General features: G+C 34.8%; 1 protein-coding gene across 1 annotated transcript; it reads left to right on the top strand.

Moving 5' to 3' along the window:
* The first annotated feature begins 2,588 nt into the window (after positions 1-2,588).
* On the top strand, positions 2,589-16,793 carry LOC136822339 (uncharacterized). The gene is made up of 15 exons (XM_067078576.1): positions 2,589-2,653; positions 2,952-3,019; positions 7,036-7,318; positions 8,552-8,852; positions 10,683-10,876; positions 10,975-11,191; positions 11,444-11,583; positions 11,869-12,061; positions 12,376-12,575; positions 12,879-13,278; positions 13,504-13,745; positions 14,533-14,717; positions 14,895-15,010; positions 15,176-15,360; positions 15,608-16,793. Exons 3-15 carry the CDS (start codon positions 7,130-7,132, stop codon positions 15,872-15,874), a joined length of 2,829 nt encoding a protein of 942 aa, XP_066934677.1. The 5' UTR covers positions 2,589-2,653; positions 2,952-3,019; positions 7,036-7,129; the 3' UTR covers positions 15,875-16,793.
* The last annotated feature ends 4,657 nt before the right edge of the window (positions 16,794-21,450 follow it).

Genomic DNA, 21,450 nt, shown 5'->3' with positions numbered 1-21,450 from the left:
ATTCGCTTTGTTTACCTGTTTGGCTCTATGTTCTTCAAACATCAGCTCAGCATCCACCAAAACTCCCAAGTCTTTCTCCTCAAAAACATGCTCCAGTTGATTACCAGCGAGAGAGTATGGATGTGCGTGCTTTATGTTAGCTAGTTTGCCAAGTGTTAAAACATGACATTTATCGGGATGGAACTTTAAGAGCCAATCTTTAGACCACTCATTCAATGTATCTACATCCTTCTGAATGACAAGAGAATCATTGATGGAATTGACCTCTTTGAATATCTTCGTGTCATCTGCAAAAAGTAATAGGTCGGAAACAACTTTGTCAGGAAGATCGTTTATATATACAGCATACAAAAAGTAGAGGTCCTAATACACTTCCTTGTGGTATACCGCTTATTACATCGTCTAGCTTTGAGTGAGATTGGTTCACTTTCACTAGTTGCTTTCGTCCCTTGAGAAAAGATGTTATCCAATTTTTGGTTGCTCCAGTGATTCCATATCCTTCTAGTCGGCGATGGGATGGGGTACGGTATCAAACGCTTTCGCGAAATCGAAATATATGCAGTCGACGACTTTACCTTCTGACATACTTTCACAGCATTTGTCTATGTACATCAGTAGTTGAGTGACAGTAGAACGTCTGCTGATGAAGCCATATTGCTTTTTGGATAGCAACTTTAGGTTTGTAAGGTACCTTGTGATATGCTCTCTTAAGATTGACTCCATTAGTTTACAAACTGTTAATGCCGTTTTGGCATTGATTTTATGTTTTTCTTTTGTGTAACTGTTTGATGTTCTTACAATTATTACTTTGTATTAGTCTTTTATAGGTAGATTTCTTATAATTGTTTCCTTTATCTCATTTATTTTGTCTCATGTGTATTAGGTTTAGTTTTTATTGTGTAATGTTTATATATTGTATTGTATTATGATCCTTATGGGGATTTATATGTTATCTGTGTAAATTATAAATGTGAAGTCTTGTGATGTGTTGTCAATGTTTTGTAGAACTTTGTTTATTTATTTCTTTGTGTATCTTGTCCGTGTATGATTTTGTCAATGATTAGTTGTTTTTTATTCTTTCTAATATTCTTCTAGTATTCTTGCAATAATTTAGTATTTTTGTATTCATTTTATAGTCGTGTTCTATGTTGGACAGGCGTCAAAGAAATCAAGTGGTGAAGTACAAATATCTACGTTTGTTCCCTAAGTTGGATCGTTGGCATTTACACACTGGTCTATAGTTGACTGCTAGATTATGAGCACCTTTATTTTTGTAAATAGGAGTAACATGGGCAAGTTTCCAATCCTCGGGTAATTCTCCTTCAGTCAAGGTCTTGTTCATTATACGGAAAGAGGTTCTGTGATCTCGTCTACAAGCTCTTTTAGCATTTTTGGGTGGATTTCATCGGGACCGAATGATTTATTGGTATCAAGCTTCTTAATTTTCTTAGATTATGACGATATTGTCAATAATTTCCTCGGTCCTGCTTGGGAAATCGGGGACTTCACCTTCTGGTTCATTAGTGTAAAACACTGCAGAACAGGGATCTGAAAGCGGAAAATTGAAACTTTTACATGAATTTTGACTCTGAAAAGCTTCAAAGCTGTTCTTTGGATCAAGAATACCAATTTCTAGAGGGAATTTCAATTGAATTACACGATTTATGAATGAGCCCTAGCCCTCTATATTTCCCCTTTTTTTACGGACATCGAGACAATTATTTACGAAATAAGGAATTTACTTTGGGAAGATAGATAACTGAGGGTAGGTATGCAAAACTTTAGGGCAAAAATATCTATTCCAAAGTTTTCCACGCCCTAAAACGTCCGATAATGAAAATTTTTAAATAATACTGACAAAATGTTATTATTGTTATTCAAGGAGAACTTGTACCAAATTACAGCAAAATTGAATGATTTTTAAGGTTTCCAGGTCAAATTGGGGATGTTTTTGTCATACTTTAAATGAGTCTAATAGGGGGCCAGGAAAGGGGCTCCCACATTTTTTATATTTAAAATATCTCAAAAATTCTTTTTGATCCTGCCTAGATATGCCATACGGAGCTAAAGAAAATTTAGTTTGACATGATTTGAAGAAAAAAACGAAAATGACCCTGTATAGCCCACTCCTAAACGGTAGTACAATATATTTCAACGCCCTAAAATCTGTCTTTACTGCGTCGAAGCAAAAGCCATTGTTAAGGTTGGTCCTTTCGTGTCATTTCGAAATGGTAAGGTTGTAATGCATGATGGTTTTAGTATATATAAAAATGGTCAAAAATTTAACTCATTCAGCGTCTTTTGTGTCATTTTATTCAGTCCTTTGTTTCTTGGTCTTACGTTACTTCTCTGTTCAGTCTCTTGACAATTAATTCTACGCAGTCATTTCAGTTCTTTTGTATAACTTTTGTCATATAATTAGTTTATTCACACTTAGGCAATTATCTAGTATTTTCAATTTTATTCAAGTACGCGTTTTTTCTATCTCGATTTTCATGAATCATCAATCAAGCTATGAGAAGCTTTGTGTGTGGTTGCGTTAACATGGAGTTTCAGACTTAGACAGTTTTGGTCTTAACTTTCAAAATCAAATCAAATTCAATTCTCAACTTTTGTGCACAGTTTTTTACAGTTTTTACATACTGGCTACCTGGTATGTTGCTTTCTGCTTTTTGCCTTTGCCTCTCTGTGTTTTTCTGTTCATTAGCCTATTTGGCTCAGGTGTCTGGAATTAGATTATTTTTGATATTTTTAAATCAATTTCTTTAAGCTTAAGTTAGGTTTCATTAATTTTGGTATATTTCAAGAGATTTCTTGTGCGATTTTCATGATACTTTTAAGGTCAATTTGATCAATTTCCTCAAGATTTCTAGTCAATTTCTGTTCAATTTTCTTGTCATTTTTCTTGTCATATTTCGTCACTTAGTTTTGTCATTATTTTTAATTTTCAGTTTGAACAATCGTATTCACTTCAATCGAAGTTCCAAACTGTGTCAGTTTATTTCCGTGCACAACAAAGGTAGTGACGTTTTTGGAGGAGCTCAATGTATGCTAATCCTCCATGGTTATGTTTAGATAAGTACTAAATTTGTGAAATTCTAATGTTTACTAAATCCCCATGGAAATGTTATAAATAAGTGCTAAATTTGTAAAATTCTAATGTGTGCTAAATCCCCATGGTTTCGTTTGCGTAAGATTAAATTTGACATTTGAAATTTGATATTTGATTTCAAAATTTTTCTTTCGTACATCTTGGAAAACTCGTTCCATAATTCCTTTAAATCTCTTTGAAGAAATGGCTCAATCAATTACAAAAAAGTAAGTGCAAAATATTTGATTTTAAGAATTTTTGATGTACGACTTTACTTTGGTTCTGAAGTTTTAACGTGAGTCTACTCTCTCTCTAGACTAGTAAGTAGCTGTCGCTATAAATGCCCCGCTAACGCATTCATAATTTGAAAAGCCGCATTCCACCAGATTGTTTTATTGGAACACCATCCAAAAAGCGCACAGCTAGAGATTTCTAACGTTGAGCGCTTGTCCCGTTCGACTTTGAAACCATTGCGAGCAGCACAATATCGAAATATTTTTACACAAGAAAAAACAAACACAAAATCAATTATTTTTCTTCCAGTCTGCTAAATTGCGTGGGTTGCGTGTGTGCGTGAGTCGCTTGGGTGCGTGGGTCATTTTTTTGCGTGGGTGCGAGCATCAAAATATTTGTTGCGTGGGTCAAAATTTTTGCGTTGGTCATTTTTTTTTGCGTGGGTCATGTTTTTTGCGTGGGTCAATATCTTTGGTGACTACTATCGGTATTGACAGTCAAATCGGGGCAGTGCAGATAATTAACATTTTAATTTTTAGTAAGCTTTTTCTTTATAAGAAACAAGCTTATAACTCTTGAATAAAACTTAGTGATCGGTATTGACAGTTTTCACAATGTATATCAGGAACATAAGCATATTACTTTTTTTGTAATTGTTTTCTTCATGAGAAACAAACTTATAGCTCTTAGTCTTGAATAAAACTTAATTAGTAATTGGTATAAATATAAATATAAACAAGTGATACTTTTATGGACCTACCTGGTTATGCATTTAACACATAATTGATATCTACGTGAGCGTGACCATTAAACAATCATTCAGAACACAAATAGTGACGATCTATTAAAATAAGTCGTTTGTTTCTTATAGAAAAACGTTTAGAAACCAAAATTTCATGTTCTTGAAATATTCTTTCATATTCAAGACTTCGTGAGCAAAAAAAACATATATCTCATCAAAAATTGAGTAATTTGGCTAATAACATTGATGCATGCTTATTAATAGCGATTCTTATAGATAAACATGCGTTTTTTGAGCTCAAAAATTCACTTTTTCACAAAAATCTACTTGAGCCATCTTTAACCTACATGCAAAAAATCAAAAAACAATGATCCAATATTTCACAAAGTCCAAAAAACCAGTTTTGTAGCCGTTTTTTTGGCCCAAATTTGCCCAAAAACACATTTTTCGAAAATCGGGCATCTTTGTGCAAAAAATCATAAAGAATGAAAGAGCCAATCTCGAAAAGCTAATACCTAAGTAATTTATAACGTGCTTATAAAAAAATAGCGCATTTGGCCAGTTTTTCTATAAAAACACGCCACCCAGTTGGCACACAACGTTGTTACAACGTTCATCTAACGTTATATGGACGTTGTGAACATTAAATAAACGTTGAAACGACGTTATGTGCCAGCTGGGCAAGCAACCAAAATTTCATGTCTAAACACACATATTCTTCAAAAGTAAGCGCCCTCATGAGCAAAAAAAACACATCTATCTCATAAAAAAGACAAGGTGCAATCGATACGAGAGGTAGAAGGTTGAAATGATATTTATCAAATTCAATATGAGAAAAAGCAAAATGCAGTCACATAATGCAGCTCCACATTGTTTTCAAAACTCTTTTCTTGTGTAGATTGCGAAAGTGCAAAGTTCAAAACCTGTCGCCTTACATGATTGTGTGTGAAAGAGATTACGATATATAATTACGATACCAAGTTTTCATTGCAACGTCATAGTCGGGCAATTGAGTTTCTGTTTCTCAAGAGTTATATATACCTGTTCATTATAAAAAAATACTTACAGTTAAAAAGAATAAATCCACATTTCTTCTGCACGAGGCCCGGAATCTTCGAGCTAGAAAACTTCGAGTTAGCAATTTTCGAGTTAAGAATTTTCAAGTTAGCTAAATTATGACGTCATAAAAGTGGATATTATGACGTCACTCGACTCTAGCTAACTCCAATTTCTTTTCCACAAAACCTTTTTTCGAGTTAGCTAACTCGGAACTTGGATTTTTTTAGAAAAAGTTAACTTGAAATTTTTTCATACATTTTTGTATGGTAGTAGGTAAATCCAAAAAATTCAAATGGTTTCGAACTCGGTTTCGAATGTTTTTATTCATACATAATACGAATGTTTTTATTCAAAATTCGAGTGTTAGTTTGGAAATTCGAATTTTTAGCTCTACGGTCGAAGCTCGAAATATGAACAAAAGAAATGAAAAACAAGAAAAATCTCTTCAAAGGAATTGAAGCTAAGTACCTGAAAAAGATAAACACAAAGGCCACGCAGTATTGAAAAGTTAAATGCCAAAGCTGAAGAAAAATTATTGCTTTTTTTAACATCTTACAAAGGAAAACAACAACACTCCTCAACACTCCCTTTTGAATTTGTAGAATCATAAAGAAGTAATGTGAGAAATATTCAATATAACTCTCAAATGTATTGTATGTACATAACTAACATACCTTGAAATAATCTCCCGAATAATCTGCAACATATCTGTAGAACTGACAAAACAATTATCTGGAGCCAAAGTAAGCAAAGAACACCCAGTGTGATAAAAGATCATACACTCATACAAGTCGAAATTCAAGCATCAAAATGTAGTTTTATGAAGTAAAATTTTGTTGGTGCACACAGAAGATACATCAGGGCACTTAAACTCAATAAATCTAATTTCTCATCTTTTACAAAATCTCAACTCCACATTAAATAAGAAGAAAAGTGGCCAAGCCAACTTCCTTCCGCCTACTTCTTTTTCGAAATTTTTTGGATTTTTCTACTACCATACAAAAAAAATCCAAGATAGCTTACTCGAAAACTTGTAAACGAAAAGTAAATTCCGAGTTAGCTAACTCGAAAAAAAGTTTTGTGAAAAAGAAATTCGAGTTAGCTAACTTGAAAAATATTTTTTGAAAAATAAAATTCGAGTTACGCCTCTAATTTAATCTGCAGTAGACGCTAATTCGGATTTCAAGGGGGAAGACATTTTTCGTATACAGAGAATTTTGACCCACGCACAACCTTTGACCCATGCAAAAAATATTTTGACCCACGCACCCACGCAAAACAATGACCTACGAAAAAATATTGACCCACGCACCTACGCACTCACGCACTCATGCAACCCACGCAATTTAGCAGACTCTTTTTTCTTCTTTCTGTTGGCTGATAAAAAAAGAAACGAGGTATACAGCTTGGCGTATATAATAAAATATCTTTATATCCCTTGTTTACTTTATAAGAACTAATTACCGAAAGATATATGGCTGTCAATCAAGAGTTATTGATTTGATTCTTATAAATTAGATGCTTATAAGAAAATAAACATGCTCATATTGTGCGCCATCCTTTGTTTACTTTGTAAGAACTAATTGCTGAAAAGTATATTGCTGTCTATCAAGAGTTATTAATTCTTATAAATTCTTCTTATAATTCTTATAAAGTAGATGCTTATAAAAAAAATGAACATGCTGATATTGTGCGCCGCTGTTCCTGTTTTACTATGTAAGAACTAAAAATCAATACAAGTCACAACAAAATAGACAAAACAATCGGCCCACTGAAAATCGGGATAAACATCAACGACATGAATATTTTTCTGGCGAACAAGCCCGCTACGTGAAGTAACAAAAGCAACTGCGGGGCAATTAAGTTTTTACATGTGTTTTTACATAAATTTCGAGCTTTCTTTTTCCAGTCCTGCTGGAGACAAATACGACCACCAATGGGAAGCTTTAGCTGGATGGTTTCTGGGGCCACGTGCTGAAAACCGAAACATCTTCAATCATTTGATGTTGAAAGCTTTGAATTGGCATGAAGATCGACGTGAGGAATTCTTTCCAGCCGATCCTTCTTATTTCACGGAGGAGATGAGAAATTCTGAAGCTGCTCAAAATGAGTATAAAGATATGGAAGAACAAATGAAAGAAATGCATCGGCAATTGAACAAATCCATTCCTTTCTTCAGCACTAGATATCAGGTAAAAATGTCTCTTATTGATAACCATGGTATTACATAGAGGTAATAAAAGCTAGATGTAGTAACAACTTTTCTGTAATAGCCAGAGAAGTCATAAAACTCTTTAGAAATTTCTTTCAAATCGGTCTCCTTTGATTACCAATCCTTGATAGCAAAAAACAGTCAAGATACTTCTTGTCAAGAATTAGTACCAGGTCTCTTGCCCTTAAGGGAGTTTATGTCGAGTAAATAGGTTTCTTTTGCTGTTGCTATAAAAATCTGCATAATTAGCGTGTTGTGACAAAATTCTTTTGTTTCAAGCCTGATTATACGCAAACTTTTAGGGCTTATATTTTGGGTACACCTCTCCTATACGAAAAGGTACCTATATCTTCTTGCTCAGAATTTCCTAGCAATTCTACTGATATAACCGCATCATGACCGCACCATAATATGGAAAGCTAGAGCTCGAGAAAATTATAACTTCATCTTGATTTTACTCGACTTTTGACAGTTTTACAAGAACCAATTTAACATCATTGCGTTAAGAATTTCTTTTGTTATACATTGGTAAAAATATTGCTCCTTATTCTTAAAGATTGAACTAGTAATCGGCAAAAAGGAAAAAAAAAATTCATTTTTATCGTCAAATCATGTAGAAACCGCCCGATTTGTATGGCGAGCCGTCTTTTCTGGACTTTCATTTAATGACCTAATCAACGTTTTTACAATAGAATTTTCAATAGAAGTGATCGTTGAACTTTGAGTAATCAGAAAAGCTGTTTTTTCCATCACTTTACATTCCTCTGATCTAACTTTTATTACCTCTACAGGGTGTCCCTAATTAAAGTATCGAGTTTGAACATGCGATTGAGTAGAAAAGTTTGTGTGTGTTATCGCTAAAATATAAGAACGTTCTCCATCACACAGGCTTATTACAAAAGGTAGCTACAACGTATAAATTAATCGTAATGACAAAGAAAAAAGAGGGAGAGCTTAAAATACAATTTTGTGAACACGCACATAAAACTTTCTACTCATAGTTGTGTTTCGACTCGATACTTTAATTAGGGACACCCTGTATGTCTTACTGAAAGTCTCATCGTTGCCCAAGCTCTGATTTCCATTATTTTCATAATTTTCTTCGATTTAATACTGCAATTTTGTAATGCAATTTAAAGTAACAGTGACGGGAAAGATTTATTGAACAAACGGGAAGTGCGGAAGTCTAGATTATTTAATTGCATACTTTCAGGGTCACATGATATGGGACGTGACAATGCCGTCGTTCTTGGGATACGTTTCCGGACTGCTTTGGAATCAAAACAACGTTGATTCAACTACTTCACCAGTCACCACCAAATTCGAAGTGGAAGTTGGTCAACAACTCTGCAAATTGATGCGATTTGACGACACTAAAGTCAAACCATGGGGTCATTTGACAGGTTGCGGATCAATAGGCAATATAGAATCGATGTGGGCTGCCAGAAACACTAAATTACATCCATTGGCTTTGAAAGATTCTTGTGCTGACCCTCATTTTCCCGAATTGATTGGTATGGAAATTTGAAATAAGTGTTTTTAATTAATACAGGAGGCTAAAATAGCAAATTTGGGACAAGATATTTTACATAAGATAATTCGAATCTTTGCAATAGATTTTAATTTGGTCTTTCACCGGTACGTTTCGGATTGCCATGTGTTTACAAATAGTTCTTGATTCTCAAGTTTATAATGCCAGATTTTAAGCATCCCAAACCATGGCTTTATTATAGAGGCTCTGGATAAACATCAAATGAAATAGTGGAGAGCGGAGTATTGTCTTTAAATTGTTTCAGAAAACAATCAATGTACAGGCTTTGTGCACATTTGTCATGGCGTCTCGAAGGACTCTGGTTTTGAAAAATTATTAATACTCTTATTTCTAAAAAGTTCTATAACTTTTTCTGTTCGTACTTTTGCTGGCTAAAAGTTTGAAAATAAATGCTAGAATACTAAGCGAATACATTTATGAAAATTTTGAATTGGGAATATCTTTCCGATAATTCTCTGAGAAGAACTGAGATTGACATATATTAGACGTGAGTCTCATAGCTATACTGTGGTGTAAAAATCTTTTGGTGGCACGTGGTGGCACGGTGGTTTTATAAGCTTGAAGTTTGAAAATTTCTGGTGTCGATATTTAATTTCAAAACATGTTTTTGCATCTTCCTCGCAATATAAAACAAGATAGAATATATCATTAGCACTTTGATGAGGAACTACAATAAGAAATACTACGAAAAATCATTTTATGGTGGAAGGATGGTGAACAATAATGTCATTACTACGGACAAGGCTTGTGCATGAGAAATTGGCAAAAATCAGTCAGTTGTTTTTCCAGTGTCGATAATAATTCCTTCCTCATGATTATGAGGGAAATTCGGGATAAATTTCCCTTGGTCAATTTTGAAATGTTTTGAAATCTGACGAGTGCAACGAGGGAAATTTAAAACATTTCGAAATTTGACCGAGGGTAATCCCGTAATTTATCCAGAATTTCTCGAAAACAAACATGGGATTCCTGGTTAATCTCATGGTTTGGATTGAAATTCTAACAATTCTAAAAGACGTCAATTTAACACTGGAAATCAATCTGAAACTTTAAAAAGAGGTCTCAAAAAAGTCATAGAAACGTGAATTGAGTTTTAATTGGATAGTATTCCATTTACTTAAGCCTTCGAAGTTAGTAAGAAATTCGAAAAAGGTGATGAATTTCTAAACGATGGAAATTTCACTTTTGCGGGAAATTACATAAGCTTGGAGGGAAATTACAAGTTTGCAGGAAATTACAAATTTACGTAAGCAAAAACGTCAATCGAATTTCAATCAACCATGAGATTAGAATCTTAATCGCACGATGGGTTATTTTTTCTTATTTGGCACACCCTCAAAGAGAGCAATTAATCGTTAATTACATCCTGTAGAGCGCAATTAATCGTTAATAACACTCACCAATGCTGCGCCAATGTTTACAAAATTGATTTTAATGTTTTTTCTTACATTTTTTTGCATCGAACGTTTTAATTGCATTCGAAATTTATTTAGTGAGAAAGAAAATCAATAAGCAACAATAAAAGAAAGACATAAAGAGAAGAGAAAAATAGAAAACTCAGTGTAATTTCTGTAATTTACTTTCCTAACTGGGAAAAAGTAGTGACAGCCATTGCGCGATTAGCTCGTAATCACATAATAACTCGTACAATTCGAAAATTGCACTCGTGATTCTTTTGTTTCGAATTTTCCTCGTCATTTCGGACTCAGAAAATTAATAACAAAAAAATCACTCGTGCAATTATATTTGAATTGCACTTGTTATCATGTGATTACATATACTTATTTTCCAGACGGTTTGGAGTGCAAGGTATTTGTCCCTGGTCAACAGAAAGAAAAGACTTTGAAAGAATGCACCGAATGGGAATTATTGAATTTGAGAATCGATGACATTTGTATTTTGACTGATGACGTCATCAAATGTATCGAAGAGAGAAACCCGGATTTCAAAATTGACGTCAAAGTAACCGTTGACAAAGCTTTGGAGGTAAAAGCTGTACTTTAAATTTTAACCCTTGATTTTGATTCCCACTAATTTTAAAAGTAGACCCGAATTAAGTTCTAAGTTCTTGTTTTTTCATTTAGAAAAATTCACCAGTGCAGCTTGGCTTACCAGAATTTTACCGACGACACAAGATAGGTGAACCAAGCGCAAAAGATAGAGCACTGAGAACATATCCACGAGTCTTTTCACCAGGAACAAACCATTATTCATGGCCGAAAGCTTCCACCATTCTTGGCATCGGTGGCTCTAATAACATTCAAATTCAAGTTGACAGCAAAGCTCGTCAAGATATTGAGAGTAAGTGCTACATTTTCAATATTGGAATGTAACATGGAAACCAATCATTTTATGCAGTCCATATCTACAATACTGTAGAATTTTAGTGATGCTCCTGCTTTGCAGGTTTTGAAAATCCTGTAAGATTTCTGTATATTTCCTCTATTCCAAAGCTTATTCTGGGAACAGCATTTACTGTAAAAAAGATCACAGATAGGAATTTTTTTATTTCACGTGACAAGATTTCTAAAAGTAGCTTTATCTTACAAACAGCTCTGGATAAGGAGCTAGATTATGCATTGGAACACAAGATTGCAGTATTCATGGTTGTGGCAGTGATCGGTTCAACAGAAGAAAGTGCTGTGGATGATATCGCAAAAATCTTGGATCTCAAACTCAAATTTGAAGCCAAGGTATAAATCGAATGTTTCCACTCTATCTATTTAGTGAAAAATATCTGCCTATCCATATTCGGTATAATGCAACCAACGAGCCTGAATGGAGCGAAATTGAGTGATCCTTCATTTCAAACTTTCAAGTATTTTTACACTTTGTGACAAAATTCAAAAGGAATAAAGCTCCATTTCATAACAAATCATTATCTTTTCTAGCTTTTGACCATCTTTTTTAGTTTATCTCAAATGTTTTTCATGCATTGTTTCCAGATTTTGACATCTATAAACTGATTTTTCATCCAGGGTTTAACATTTTCGGTGCACGCAGATGCAGCATGGGGTGGATATTTGAATTGTATGACCCACGAAACTGGTGACAAAGAAAGTAACGTTTATTCCAATTGTCTTCCAACAAAAGCTCACGATTTCGTTCCTGTTATTCCACTTTCTGATTTCGTCAAGAAACAATATATCAGCTTGCAGTTTGCTGATACAGGTTAGTGTGGAAAGATTACTTGACAACATTCTTTCTGAAGATTTTTTTCAATGTTTAAACTATAATCAATGAACATGTAAAATTTGTGCTTTCTTTACCAGGACTGGAGAGGACTGGAGAAACTAAATTATAAATTACTTCGTCAGGTCTTTTCAGAGTCTATTTTTCGAAGCCAAGTAAGGGTATCAAAATAGATTTATTCGTTTTATTAGTAGTTTAGAATTATGTCGATTTCAAAGAAACTGGAAATCTGTATTTCTTTGGCACTGTTGAGATATACTTACTCTTTTTGTGACTATTTCTTTCATTCTCAGTTACTATCGATCCACACAAGTCTGGATTTTGTCCTTACCCTGCCGGTGCTCTTCTCTATAGAAACGGTACAATGAAAGGTTTCATCACACTTGCTGCACCAGAAGTTTTCCACAACCCTGATGATTTAAATGTTGGAGTTTATGGTTTGGAAGGATCGAAACCTGGAGCAGCAGCCTGTGGCGTTCTCTTGTCTCACCGGGTAAGGTCGATCGTCTTGGCTAGACTTGTAATTCATACAGATAGTTCGGCTTATTGTACTTCTCTGAGATATTCTAAGGTAACTCGATAATGGAGGACCTGACGTATAGTTCTCAATACTTTATGAGAAGGGGTAGCCCCTCAGATTCGCCTGACTTTGTATTTCCACTCATTGGACTCCTTAGAGACTAACTGAATATCGAAGCTTCCTGGCACTTAGATGCGATATCATGTCCTGTTATGTCATTTAAAGATCTCGAAAGATGAACATTAATAGTTTTTTACTCTTTGCTCTCTTTACTAGGTCATTGGATTGGATCAAAATGGTTACGGTCGTATTCTTGGTCAATGTCAACTTGGTGCTAAACTTTTCTACTGCATGTGGGAAACTGTCGCCAGAGATAACGATCCTTTCATTTGCTGCAACTTCATTCCACTGGATTTGAAAGAATTACAAGAAAAAGGATTCTCATTCAAAACACAACAAGGCGTCCATGATTACATCAAGAAACATATTATCGGTAAACCCAATGAACAACTTATTAAGAATGTCTACAAAGAAATCGATTTCTTAGGAATCGTTGGTCCTGACGCTTTGATCAATTCGTTCACCATCAACTGTAAAGATCAAAGCACTGGCAAAGGTCAAAAAAATATCGAGTTGGTCAACGATTTGCAAAACCTCGTCTTCAATGAATCGACTTGTAAGTATTTCGTTTTAGCTAAAAATATTTTCCATCTTGAAAAGTCAGAACGTCTGAATTCGTCTTTTAATTTTACAACTTTTACAATGCAATAAGGTTTCTTTCTTAAACTTAAAGTTTTTTTAAATGCTAGATTTTTTGAAGCATATGGAGAACGAGACAGGGTTGTAATACATTGGAAAATAATCAACATGTCATTAAGTTGTATCCACTGTTTCTTTTTAGCGAGTGTTGGCGAAGACACTAAACGTGTCAAAATGTTTTTGACAACATCTAAATTGGAATATGCAGATTATGGAAAAGCCGTCCAACAATTGAAGGAGAGATTAAATTTGCCGACAGAAAGCACCCATGCTGCACTTGGATTTATGAGGAACACTTGTATGGAACCGTATCAAGCAAGTGAAGCTTATGTGGAACTTCTTGGTGATTTGTTCAGAAAGACTGTCCTCGCTTGCATCGGTGCTGTAAGTATTCTGAGTACAACTATCTTTCGGTGATCGATAACCTTCTATGTCAAATCATTAGTATTTGCATAGAGGTATAAAGAAAGACAGGAGATGAATTTGTCGGTAATTGGTCGTTAAAGTCTTTTGATTTCTTTTATGTAATAAATCAAAAGAAATTCTAGGCTCGCCCGATGAAATACGACTTTTTAGTAGAACTCAAGTTTGCTCTGAACATTCTTACTATCAGCATCGAAGATTTCCAGCCTTCTAATCTACGAGAATAAAATAAAATTTAGCTCCACGAAATAAGTTTGCGTTCAATTTTGTCATCCATTAAATTTTGTTTTGAAAAAATATTTTCTCAAGCCAGAAAATGAAAAGTTCTTTATAAGCACTCACAATTTCAGACCCAATTTGTAGACAAAAAGTCGCTGGAGAATTTTGGAGGAAAGTATTAAGCAATAGAGTTCACCTTGAAGAAAATGTAGATCGAAAAATCTTGTCATTTGATGAAGGATTGCAAAGTTTACAGGCCCTTTATTTGGCCAAATATTTTCTTACATCAATGTCAGAAACAATGAATCTCGTCCCATCTTATTTCCAACACTTAAGTTAGCCAATAAGATTTTACCTATCAACAAAAGAGCTCATTAAAAATGCACGATATATGAGATTATGAGCATGCATACCTCGTAATATTTTTAATCGTAGGGCGAGCATGGCTACAATAGCATACTTCTCCTGTTTCTTTATACCTCCATGGTATTTGATATCCGCATTGTATTTATCAATTGTTTTTTACCAGCTGGATACTTCATACGGAGAAGAATATGGAGATTCTTTGGATTATCACACCTTCACTGTTGTCAACAATCTTCGAAAAGATGGAAAAATCTTCTTGGATTTCGTTCCCACATTCACCAAGAAACAATCGCAATATCAAGTTGTTTTGAGAGTAAAGATCCTCCCAGAAGATCAAGTAACATTCAGGTGAGTTGAAGTATACCAATTTTGATAACGTTTACTATTTACCTGCTTCAATTGCTAGCTTAGCTGCTATCTTTTTCATAGCTTTTATATTCTATTCGGTATTACCGGGTTTACTGAAGGCTCAAACTTCTAGAACACAGGAAACTAAAGATAGTATTTGTCTAATCACTTTTACAGGGAGATTCAATCAAAAGCAACCGAACCACTCTTCATGCGAACAACTGAGAAAGTCAACCTTTTCCATTTCGTCAAAAACAATTTGGATACAACAAGAACCATGGCTCTTTACCAAGGTAAATATCGAAGGAAAAAGGACCTTTGTAAATCGGCATAATGAGGCTGGAACAAATGTTCTGTTTCTTTCTTATATTGGGTTGTTTGTCAATCTACTAACAAATTCAAATCTCTACTGTTAGGATTTAACATTCCTTTAATGAAATCTGAAATTATTCATTCAGGAGCCAAGACTTCGAATACGTGTTCAGCAAGCATTCGACTTCACATTGACGAAGTTTGGAGAATGGAACGTTTTGAATTACCACAATATGCAGAATACAATAAACTTCAAAAATATTTCTTATACGGAGATGAAGAAGAGGCTTTTATGTCGCACGTCATCACCAAACAACCCGATTTTTATCAGGTAAGAAAGTCTATGCCTTACATCTCTTGCCCATCATGTCTGTCATCCAACTTCAACAACAACAATACTTCATGAGAATAAACAATCGAAATTCATTTCCTCCCATGATTATTCTTTCATGGATAGCTGGGCAAAATTTATCTGATCTTTCATCCAAAAGTTACCAAGAATTTTAATCCTTGCAAGTGAAGATTGGTTTTTGAGTTATCTTTCTAAATAATAACCAGGCTTTTCTTCTTAAATGCAGGTCGTGCGTCTTGGTGAATTGCCACATTCAGTGGAACCTCAATTATTGAACCTCGGTTTAATGATTGAATTACCAGCCATTCCTGGAACTCCATTGACAGTCGATGGTAAAATCATTGACCCTCTTCAAACTGCTCAATATGGTTGCAAATTTAGAGGTCGACAATTCGCAAAATGCACAAGTTCACTTCTTGTTGGTGGTCAGAATCACAAAGTGTATTTCGATTCTGAATATTTGAACACATCTGTTACTGGTACTGATTGCTGATTGGTTTAAATATACTGTATTGTATATATTTCATAAATCACTGAAGGTCATGTTAGATTATTTCATCATTTTATGTTACGTTCTGGATGTCTATATTTTTGAAAAATTAAAATGTTTTTCTTCAACAAATTTCTATGTAACAGTTACATTCACCCCATATCCTTCCCATTATTCTGATCTTCTTTGATTATTCTCACAATATTCTTTACTAACCCTCTTATAATAATGAATCAATTTTCGAAATGACTTAAAATGCAGGTTAGTTAGAAGCAAACTTAATGGATCTTCTCCTCGTTATGTCCTTTGTCTCGTTACCAACCTCTTGTAACAATAGGTAATAACAAGGGGAAGATCGATTATGTTCATAAAAGAATTCGTCAAAGTGATTTTGAGCTTTTGTTTCGTTTATGTTCTGAATTGTTACCGACAAAGGGAATGTTAATCGATTCTCCCCTTCAAATGTAAACCCACCCAACGCAACGGACGAGGAAAAGTGAATTAACAACACATAAAAGATAATTATTTTAAGGTTATCAGCTTTTTTAATGAGCTTGTTAGCAATTAAAACCTGGTAAGTAACGTGGAAAGTTAAGTAAAGCATTAAAAATATCTTTTACAAATATACAGGTTGTCCCGAAAAATTGAGTCGTACCACTAATAGAAAAAGAAAGTTCTTGTGTGTGTTTCACTAAATTTGCAATGTTTATTAAAGTTTTTCTTTATGTCATATTAATTGTCATGAGACATCTTTTATGAATAACTTTTACAAAAAAGATTCTCAATAACTTTAACGTCATGAAAATTGTAAAAAAAGTTAATTATTTTAATCAATTTACAATGAATGTTGTAAAAACAATTATTGTGTTGGTATATATTTGTTACATTTTGTTAAACACACGCAAAAACCTTCTACTCAGAATCATGTTTGAGCTTGATACTTTTTTCCGGACACCCTGTATTTGAATTTTATATCTCAACTGTACTGTGTATCCAATCCCGTACCCAGTGACACTTGCATTATTTTTGATTTACTGATGGATGTCTTACAAACATTTTGTTAACACTATCCGAATCATCAGACAAGCGATCTAAGGAACTGGATACGAGCTTGCTGTGTATTATATTTTGCAATCGAATGTTTTAGTCAATTTATTAATCATATCAGTTTGAGTTTGGTTTAAAACTTCGTTATATTCGTAAACACGATATTCCAGTTTTGAATATCCATCACCACCAGTTCCATCCTGGTCAAAGCGTTTAATAAACAGTAGTGGTACCAGTGTGATATAATTAGAAGCATCTGTTTTGGCCACACCAAATGTATTCCCTTTATATTCTACAGACCTTGTCACCAAATCAATTACTTCGTCTGAGTTTCCAATAATATTTGATTGTTTCTTTCGCCAGTATTGATATTGGAAAGTCTGGTTCGAAATTGACTGGTTAAGAAGATTGATTTGATTTGAATTTAATTTGATTATGTTGTCCAAATCCCAGAAGTTTGATGTTGCATTGACTAAGGTGAATTGATTAAGATCTAGAGAAAAATGGTTTATGAAATTACTGTAACTAATACACACTTCTCGAGATAAATCACCCAACACTTCCGTCAATTTGAAACGATAATAAAAAGTACCCTGGGTACCAGAGGCCAAGTTTTCATTTTCTCACCACTTGTCTAAAAAAGCAAATCAAACATGATTCACAAGCCTCATCTAAGCCAAATGCTGAAATATATCTACTTTGCGAGCGTTTTAATACAAGATCTTGTATTATAAAAACCTCGTCTTCAGAGGTCGATATTTATTCGAGCTGTGATATTTATGGTACATAAAAAATATTGCGCAATTGAAATAATCTTTTAGGTAGAAGTTGTCATAAAATTACTTCGAACTCGATGCAAGTTGATGTTATTTGTGAAAGGTCTATTTTTTTTTCTTCATTTTAAAACACTACGCTGGAAATTATAATCCGGAATAAATTTGTACCTTACCAAAGTGTCTAAAACAGTTAGATTCTTATCCTGTGAGTGAATAAACTTACCGAGATTAACGAGTCTTGACTTTCCTTGAAACAGATGAAAAGATGAGATGTTGTATTTATCACACCTTGACCTTTCTCCATAAATTACTCCTTTGATCTGAATTGAAAAACGGAGAAATGGATTTTTCAAACCGACCTACCTAAGTCTAGCTTCTCCATTGCAAATTTATGTTGATTTTAAACTTATATAAAAAGATATTGATGTATCGAAAAACCTTGTATTGAAAATTTCATTCGAGCTGTACAAAAAACATTTATCATCATAAAAACTGCGTATAGTAACAAAATCTTTTCCCACAACACAATTGAAAGTTTTTTTGCATCTCTAGGAGAATATATATAAAATCATAACATAATACCAGATGGATTTACCTGTTCAAACCCCATAGGTTTAGGATAAAGTAGTGAAACACTCGAATATTTCCCAGTTTTCTTTCGTACAAATAAACCATTCGTGGATCGTTTCGCCTGAAAACCACTAATACCCCTTTTGAATTCTCCGAATTGATTTGAAATCAATTTTTCACCCTTCCAACTCAAAAACCCAATCTCAGCAAAGGCGGTTTTGTTTATGATGTTGTTTTTACTAACAGTATCATAGACACCAAATTCTTTATCTTTACATGCATGATAATTATTTTTCAGAGTTGAACTTTCTTTGCCATGGATGAACCATGCTAATTGTAAAATAGTTAATAGCCTGACTACTGTGTGGGCAAGTCTCATATTGACTTATCCAAATCAGCCCAGCTCTTTGAATTGTATTTGATTGAATGACTTGTTTTCTTTAATAAACTTATATTTTTCACAACCCAGTCAAGATACATAATATTGAGGTTAACACATATAAAGTGTGAAAATTCAACTGTGTTGTTGACCACCAAGCTCTGTATCTTAATTAAAGGATAAGGATAATTAAGGGAAGATAAAGATGATAAAGGGAGCGTGACTTTCCCTGCTCCGCCGCGCCGGCAAGAAGCGCGCACTACATAAAAATATAAGGAAAGTATGAAAAAAAAGATCCATAACTGATTTGTGGAGCAATCCCCTTTTTGAGAGCCCTTTTAAATATTACATCATTCAAAATGGTATCCTAGTCACGCAGATTTGCACATGCATATTTATTCTGCTCTCGAAGATCTCACACACATGCACACTTTCTTCCACTTTCTCCCTGCTGGGCTTCTGGATTCAGGTTTCTGTGTTTTATTTCCCTGGTTATAATTACCGTAACTTGGTCTAATGTCAATGTCGACATCCCTCCTCTAATTCCTACAGCCTTTTTATTACTATCAGCAGGACCCTGCCGACGCACCGGACTGTCCGGTGTATTTGTCCGGAAAGTAAAAAGTATCCTTTCGCCAGTCCGGTGTTGCATACAGGAAATTTTGGACGCAGGACATTTATGAAACAAAAAATTAAGAAACACCAAACGCACCCGACTGGTCATGTCCGGTGTTTTGATTGTCCGGCGGAAAAAAATATCCTTCTCCGACACACCGGACATCCGACTTCCTTAAGTCCGGTGTAAAGATTGTCCGGTGGTAAAAAAATTCTCATTTTACACCAGACTTTCGCGTGTCCGGTGTTCGTTAAGTCCGGTGCGTCGGCAGGGTCCTCTATCAGCTGAAATTGATAGAAAGGTTGACAGGTTGAAACTGTTTTTCTTTGCTTTTACAGTGTCAGAGGGTTGGCAAAAGATATCATACTCCAGGATGCAAGGGCAAATAGTACACCAACCAGACAACGAGACACGGCAGAGAGTTGTCATTCACAAATACTTATAGCGTGTAATTTACAGACCTTAATTAAGAACGCTCCCAACCCTACCGGTGGTATCCCTACCTACAAGGATCCCTACGGGATCCTAAGTTAAGTCACTGGGTACGAATGCCCCTAAGAAGGGCTAACCCTAACCAATAAAAACCGTACCCCCGTCTAGGACATTCAAAAAATCACCAATCGCTCCTGATTTTGACTACAAGGCTGAACCTGTGTCGTGGGAGAAGCCTCTCTTTTTTAGTGAAAATAAAAAAGAGAAACAGAAAATAAAACAAGAAGTGGAAAAACTGGTTTGTCATTGTGGAAGTACTGTACCATTTGACAAGAAGGATTGATTTCACAGCTTTTGACCCTGGAACAGCTACGCATGACAAGAGAACACCTGGGTTCCCATGCGTAGCTGAGCAGGTACCAATCCTTTATTTTATCTGCATTATCTTGATCTACACGTTGTGCGAGCATTCTTCGGATACACCCCTCCCTCAGTCTTGTTTGATCTTCTAAGTCTGGGATGGCAAATAATGAGTGCAACAAAACTTCCAAACAAGAAGATGTTAACTCAGTAATTGGTGAGCTCTGCCTACTAGCTCCTACCGACGACATCAAGAGATGTATCAAAACCTACCAATATGGAAAGGACCTTGATCGTTTGAGGAAGGATTTCAACGGATTTACCAAATCTATTTTAGAAGATACCTTGTCTTTTCTACAAGTACCTGAGCAAAAAGACTACCTGAAACCTTCAAACATACATAACCTTATATGTAGGATCCAGAACTTGCTTCCAGAGAGATGCGTCATTTGTAATGAATCTTATTGTGTAAGGTTGGAGGATAATCCCCTTCTTCAATGCGTCATGTGTGGACAGGATGTTCATAGGCAATGTTTTCTTCTTCAACTCGGTGCTGCTGACCAAAATATGGACAGTGATAGTCTCTTGTCTATCATTAATCCACATAACATCAAAAACCTCTACTACCTTTGTGATCACTGTGCTAATGAGAACCTCCCAAAGAGCGAAGCAGGAAAGAAGAAAAACAAAAGACAGAGAGACCTTAATAACCTTGTCAAGCCAATACCAATGGCAGGCAAACAAGATGAGGATGACAATATGAGTGTTCCAATCCTGAGTGATAAAGACAACTCAGAGTCAAATGAGACAATTGAAATAAGTGACAATTTGACGGACCAAAATCGACAGATATCCAAAACCTGTGCGCACTATGTAAAAGGAAAATGCAAGTACGGAATAAAGGGAAGAGACTGCAAGTTCGACCATCCAAAGCATGTCGAAAAATTCTGAAGCACGGAACCCAGAGCCAGAGTTGGCTGTCAAAAAAGGTAGAAACTGTCTCTTTTTTCACCCAAAAATGTGCATTGATTCACTGAGGAAAGGAGAATGTTTCAATAAGATGTGTCAGCTAACACATGTAAAAAGGAACAAAAAAGAAATGCCGAAACCTACCCACAGAGAGAGAGAGAATATCAAAACAAATGGGATGTCAAAGAAAATCAGTACCAAAATGATTTTTTAAGGAACAAAACTATCAGCATGACAACAGGGAGTATGGATCTCAAGAAAACCCATCAAAGGAATAACCAGAATACAAACAAAGAAATGGATTTTTTAGCTATTTTTCAAAATTCAAAAAAGACTTAATACTGGAGATCGATCAGAAAATATCCACACTGATGGACAAACAAGTGAGGAAGGAATACCACTACAATACCAGTATCTCAACGAATGATGT

Source organism: Clytia hemisphaerica, unplaced genomic scaffold (genome assembly GCF_902728285.1).
Source record: "Clytia hemisphaerica strain Z4C2 unplaced genomic scaffold, Clytia hemisphaerica genome assembly, whole genome shotgun sequence".
NCBI classification, from domain to species: domain Eukaryota; kingdom Metazoa; phylum Cnidaria; class Hydrozoa; order Leptothecata; family Clytiidae; genus Clytia; species Clytia hemisphaerica.
Note: the sequence above shows the minus strand (reverse complement) of the source record. Positions and strands in the feature narration are given on the sequence as shown.

What these genes read in the sequence shown, in the direction of transcription:
- LOC136822339 (XM_067078576.1), top strand. Translation starts at nt 7,130, where the DNA reads ATGTTGAAAGCTTTGAATTGGCATGAAGATCGACGTGAGGAATTCTTT. An exon ending in CGTCTTCAATGAATCGACTT is followed by an intron (nt 13,279 to 13,503) that starts GTAAGTATTTCG and finishes GTTTCTTTTTAG; the next exon opens with CGAGTGTTGGCGAAGACACT. An exon ending in TCCTCGCTTGCATCGGTGCT is followed by an intron (nt 13,746 to 14,532) that starts GTAAGTATTCTG and finishes GTTTTTTACCAG; the next exon opens with CTGGATACTTCATACGGAGA.